The sequence below is a fragment of the Zootoca vivipara genome, chromosome 4 (assembly GCF_965207765.1).
Source record: "Zootoca vivipara chromosome 4, rZooViv2.hap1.1, whole genome shotgun sequence".
Lineage (NCBI taxonomy): Eukaryota > Metazoa > Chordata > Lepidosauria > Squamata > Lacertidae > Zootoca > Zootoca vivipara.
The window spans coordinates 100,976,149-100,981,827 of NC_142587.1; the positions used below are offsets into that span (position 1 = coordinate 100,976,149).

At 45.6% G+C, this 5,679-nt stretch overlaps 1 protein-coding gene across 2 annotated transcripts; it reads right to left on the bottom strand.

Moving 5' to 3' along the window:
• Positions 1–1,324: 1,324 nt before the first annotated feature.
• LOC148686085 (uncharacterized) lies at positions 1,325–5,213 on the bottom strand. Of its 2 annotated transcripts, none has more exons than XM_088668940.1 (2): positions 5,071–5,213; positions 1,325–2,999 (listed from the first exon to the last, which is right to left on the bottom strand). In XM_088668940.1, the coding sequence occupies exons 1-2, from the start codon at positions 5,102–5,104 to the stop codon at positions 1,657–1,659; spliced, it is 1,377 nt and encodes a 458-aa protein (XP_088525066.1). In that variant the 5' UTR covers positions 5,105–5,213; the 3' UTR covers positions 1,325–1,656. The 2 variants fall into 2 exon arrangements, with proteins under 2 accessions (XP_088525066.1, XP_088525065.1); XM_088668939.1 differs by lacking the exon at positions 5,071–5,213 and adding an exon at positions 4,111–5,004 and having other exon boundaries at positions 1,657–2,999.
• Between the last annotated feature and the right edge of the window lie 466 nt (positions 5,214–5,679).

Here is a 5,679-nt window from a genome sequence, read left to right on the forward strand (position 1 = left end):
ATGGGGAGTTCCCTTTCTGCCCAGCAATTGCACAATCGTACAGATCTCCATTATTTGCTTGTACAAACACGGCATCCTTGATATTGCAAGGCACTTAACGCTCTCTTGCAAGCAATCGATGCACATTGTCCCTGGTAATCCAGAATGCGGCAGCTAGACTGGTGACTGGGAGTGGCCGCCGAGACAGGAATGCTTTGATGGTGTTTCCTGCTTGTCAGGGGATTGGACTGATGGCCCTTGTGGTCTCTTCCAACTCTACGATTCTATGATTCTAAGACTTGTGTCGAGCTACTAACCACAGCAAAATCTGCAACAACTCTATTAGCAAACTCCTGAGCATATCTGGTGGGCGTCTCGCCCTTTGTAGCTCCTTCTGAGTTGCGCACCTGACGCACCTCCTCCACTGTATCAGTGGAATTCTCCTTAGTGCACCTACTGTTTATAACAGCAACAGACTTACTATGTAAGTCTCCAGCAATGGGGTTGCCTAGGAGAGCTGGACCATGAAGAAGACTGATCACCAAAGCGAGTGACTTTTAAGGCAGACGATGCGGTGTGTGTTCCTGGGTGCCAAGATGAGGCCAGAGGCTTTTCCTGCCCCCTTTCCCTGCTGCTGCCCTTCCACCTCTGCCCAGGAGGCTGCAGGGCTCAGGGTGGTCCTCTGGGACAAGGGATTGGGTCCAAGGTGGGTGCAGCCATCCAAGGTGGGTTTTCGTAGTGTCATCTGACCCAGATTTTTCTTTCCTCTGCAGAATGTAATAGCTCAGCAGGAGTTGGGCCTACCTGAGGCCCAATCAAAGAGAAGGTAAGCCCCACACCTTGGAGACAGGGAACTCCCTTGTCCCTTCTTTGCCCAGGACTCACCTCCCAGGTTTTCTTGCTGGGAGTCCTGCAGGACCTGCTCCCTGCCTGGCAGGCCTTTCCCACCTGGCCTGGGAGGGCATAACCCAGACTGACTCCAGCTACAAGAAGCGGAGGGGGCTGAACAGACTCTGGAGTTGGGGTCTTGTTGAGGGGTGCTTGCTAGCAGGGGTGCTTCCCGCTTCCTTTGCCCTCCATGGTCTCCCTGCCTGAGCTGACAGAGCTGGTCTCACAGGCGGAGTTCAGGACTCCTTGACTGCTGGTGCTGGCCGACTTCAAAATCTGTGCCATAGCAGCTGGCTCTGGGGTGCTCAGGACCAATGGGGAGGGATGATGGGAACTGTACGGTAGTCCAGTGGAGCTGCCGAGGACCCAAATTTGGGAAAACCTGCTTTAAAGCAACTTTTGCTTTTGGCCTGCAAAGATGGGACCTGCCCACGTTTGTATTTTCTTGTATTTTGTTGTCCTCATGACCTTTGTGCATTTATTCATTTATTTTATTCCTTAAGAGGGCAAATTGAAAGGGAAATTGTATGGCAAGCAGCGGAAAAATAAAACGTTGCGTTTGAAAACAAAACAACACAAAAACCTGGGGGTGGCCTCCTCCAATATTTCATAGGGGACCAAAGACCCCTACGCCTTTAAGAGTCAGTGCCGATTCCTCAAACCCACAGGTCTCAGGATGGTTACATATAAAAAAACACCACATAAAAACACAAAACACCACATTTTTAAAGGGCATTAGATGTCAATCAGCCAAAGGCCTGGTTAAAAAGGTGCAGATTTGCCTGGCTCCTATAGCTGTATAATGGTTTTTCTGACATTTGTATGGATTCTTTTATGGGATGTGAGACTGTTGCTGTGACTGAAGCTCTTTCCACATTCTATGCACTGGTAGGGTTTCTCCCCTGTATGAATTCTTCGATGCTTAGTGAGATCGGAGCTATGACTGAAGCTCTTTCCACATTCCATGCACTGATAGAGTTTCTCCCCTGTATGAATTCTTTGATGGGAAGTGAGACTGTGGTTGTGACTGAAGTTCTTTCCACATTCCATGCACTGATAGGGTTTCTCCCCTGTATGAATTATGTGATGGGAATTGAGACTGTGGCTGTGACTAAAGCTCTTTCCACATTCCATGCACTGATAGGGTTTCTCCCCTGTATGAATTCTTTGATGGGAAGTGAGATCGGTTCTCCAACTGAAGCTCTTTCCACATTCCACACACTGATAGGGTTTCTCCCCTGTATGAATTCTCTGATGAGAAGTGAGAAAGTCCTTCTTCCTGAAGCTCTTTCCACATTCCCTGCACTGATAGGGTTTCTCCCCTGTATGAATTCTTTGATGGGAAGTGAGTTTGGAACTCTCAGTGAAGCTCTTTCCACATTCCACACACTGATAGGGTTTCTCCCCTGTATGAATTCTTTGATGGGAAGTGAGAGAGGAGCTCCTACAGAAGCTCTTTCCACATTCCACACACTGATAGGGTTTCTCCCCTGTATGAATTCTTTGATGGCAAGTGAGATAGTGGCTGTGACGGAAGCTCTTTCCACATTCCACACACTGATAGGGTTTCTCCCCTGTATGAATTCTTTGATGGGAAGTGAGTTTGGAACTCTCAGTGAAGCTCTTTCCACATTCCACACACTGATAGGGTTTCTCCCCTGTATGAATTCTTTGATGGGAAGTGAGAGAGGAGCTCCTACAGAAGCTCTTTCCACATTCCACACACTGATAGGGTTTCTCCCCTGTATGAATTCTTTGATGGCAAGTGAGATAGTGGCTGTGACGGAAGCTCTTTCCACATCCCACACACTGATAGGGTTTCTCCCCTGTATGAATTCTCTGATGGGAAGTGAGATCGGTTCTCCAACTGAAGCTCTTTCCACATTCCACACACTGATAAGGTTTCTCCCCTGTATGGATTCTTTGATGGGAAGTGAGATGGGAGCTCTGATTGAAGCTCTTTCCACATTCCATGCACTGATAGAGTTTCTTTCCAATGAAATTTTGTTGATGGGAAGTGGAATGGGAGCTCTGACTGCAGCTTTCTCCACACTCCAAATTTTTACGTAGCTTCTTCTCTCCGGCGATTTTGTCGTGGTCACCTTTGTTCTCAATTTCCGATTCATCACAATCTGCAATGGAGACAAAAAGGGATTAGAGCCTCAGGAACAAATGGAGAAGAAGTGAAGGGAGTTGGGTGTGTGTTCATTACCTGTGTTATTTGTCATTAAACAACATATTTATTCTGATGAGTTGTTGAATGTTGCTTTGTTTCATATTCAGTAGTCGTCAAAATTGTGGAAGACATCATAAAATTATATATTAATGGAAAGATAATTTAATCAAGAATGAAATTCAACAAAGTTTGTTCAATTACCCGTATTCTACCAAATGTTATAGCCAAATGACCAGAAAAAGGAAGCGAAACTTGCTTAGGTTGACTTTTGTCAGTGTGTTATGTGATTGCTATCAAGTTGGTTGGTTTTTTTTGTTCTTTCATTTAGTGAGGTTGTAAAACATAATAAAATTACAGAAATGGCACAAAGAGTTGACTTGCCACCCAGAAAGTGATGGAAAATAGTACTATTAAGTGAACACCACCACAGTTATGAAGAAATTAGAAGAGAGATTGGGGAAAACTTAACCAAAGCTGGCATTTCTATATTTTGAAGAGGTCTATGGGGACTCAGTAACTACAAAATCTGACTTCCTGGAAAATGTGCACAAGGGCAAGTGACGATCGAAGAATGGAGAGACTGTCCCTACATGACAGAAGAAAATCATCTGGGTGTAGACAAGATGACATGGCGCAATGTAATGTGAAGTTTTGTGCGAGGACTGGTCTAAATGTTAGAATTGAAAGGAAAAAGCCATTGTTATCTCTCAAGCAAAGGTTGAAAGGATTAAATCCATGTTAACAGGACAGCGGAACAATGGGACAGTATTATTTGGAGCTATGAAACCCAAATCTCCTTGCTTGGTAGTGATGGCATGAAGTTACGCGAGGAGAAGAATTGGATAAGATTTACCTCCTACTTGCATTACACCGACCGTGAAACACCCAGATAGTGTGATGATTTGGGGTTGTATGGCAGCAAAAGGTGTGGGCAGAATTTGTGTCATTAATGGGAATGTAAATGCCCCAAAATACATGTGAGCTGAGAGGGTTAATAGCTCAGCAGTCGTCCTGTATCACGAGGGGCCCTGTGACATGGCATGTAAACAGGAAACAGGAAGTAGTACCTGTTGCTGTTGTGTGTTCTGTAATATATGACATCGTCTGTTTGCATTCTGTCTGTTGTTCTGCTGTTCGTTGCAGCTGCAGTATCATGGAGTTGAACTCTCCTGGTTGTGAGCTGCCCTAAGATAATAAATCTTCTGTGTTTTAATGAACAAGGGAGTGAAAGTGAGTTATTTTCACAGGCGCTGAAAGCTAGATAAAGTTTCTGCTGCAATTGGACTGTTATCTGAACTTCAGAAGGAAAAATTCCTGGACGTTTAAAAACAAGGCTTGATATTTTCGAGAAGGAAGCGTACTGGGCTGAGGAGTTTTTGCAACGCTTCTACAACAAAGCTAATAGTTGTCGTAGGCAGATCGATTCTCTGCTATCCTTCTGTCTCACAAGGCTGTGTTTAGTGTTGTTTACCAATTGCATAATTGGACAACATTCTACAGAAACAACACAGCAATAAAGTGCAATTAACAGAGGCAATAATTCAATCTTGGTTTCACATTATTACAGCTGCAGAACTAAAAACTTGGTTCACTTCACGGGAAGGCGTTGTAAGGCCGTAATTAAAGCTAAAGGTTACCAATGGTTATCAAAGGTTTCACGTTTTTTCTTTATGACTGCTGTTCTAATAAATACTCCTTCCTCCTCATCACTGCTACCACTACCTGAGATTCAATAAGCCTAGCTCTTCTCTGGGATGGATTTTCTAACAATTCTGAAGCTGACATTTAAGGTGGCCTGGGCAGTTCAGAGCAGCCCAATCGTGGCAGAAAAAGGAACAATTTGAGGAAGATTGTTCAAAGAAAAAAACTGTAATTTACTGTTTATTGGGGGAGGTGTGGTTAGGTTCCCAGGTGTTATAGTGTTATGGTGTCCACTGTAGAGTTCTGTGGAAATATATGAGGTTCATCACATAGAGGTATTTTGTTGAATTTCCAGGCAGATATGACGATCCCACGGGGAGCCTTACCAAGAGAGGCCACGATCCCACGATTCTCCTCCATGACGTCCTTATGCAGAGCTCTCTGGTCAGGATCCAGCAACGCCCACTCCTCGTGCGTGAAACGAACAGCGACGTCTTCAAAGCACACTGGATCCTAAAAGAAAAAGGGAAATGTCTGAGACCCTACCTGCCCGCAGACTGTCTTGCCAGAGTGGTGCATGCTCTAGTTATCTCTTGCTTGGACTACTGCAATGCGCTCTACGTGGGGCTACCTTTGAAGGTGACCCGGAAACTACAACTAACCCAGAATGCGGCAGCTAGACTGGTGACTGGGAGTTGCCGCCGAGACCACATAACACCGGTCCTGAAAGACCTACATTGGCTTCCAGTACGTTCCCGAGCACAATTCAAAGTGTTGGTGTTGACCTTTAAAGCCCTAAACGGCCTCGGTCCAGTATACCTGAAGGAGCGTCTCCACCCCCATCGTCGTGCCCAGACACTGAGGTCCAGCGCCGAGGGCCTTCTGGCGGTTCCCTCACTACAAGAAGCCAAGTTGCAGGGAACTAGGCAGAGGGCCTTCTCGGTGGTGGCACCCACCCTGTGGAACGCCCTCCCATCAGATGTCAAAGAGAAAAA

Excerpts from the sequence above, each read along its gene's own strand:
- LOC148686085 (XM_088668939.1), bottom strand. The coding sequence starts at position 4,198 with ATGATACTGCAGCTGCAACGAACAGCAGAACAACAGACAGAATGCAAA. Across the intron at positions 3,000-4,110 it reads AGAACACACAACAGCAACAG|ATTGTGATGAATCGGAAATT; the intron begins GTACTACTTCCT and ends TCTCCATTGCAG.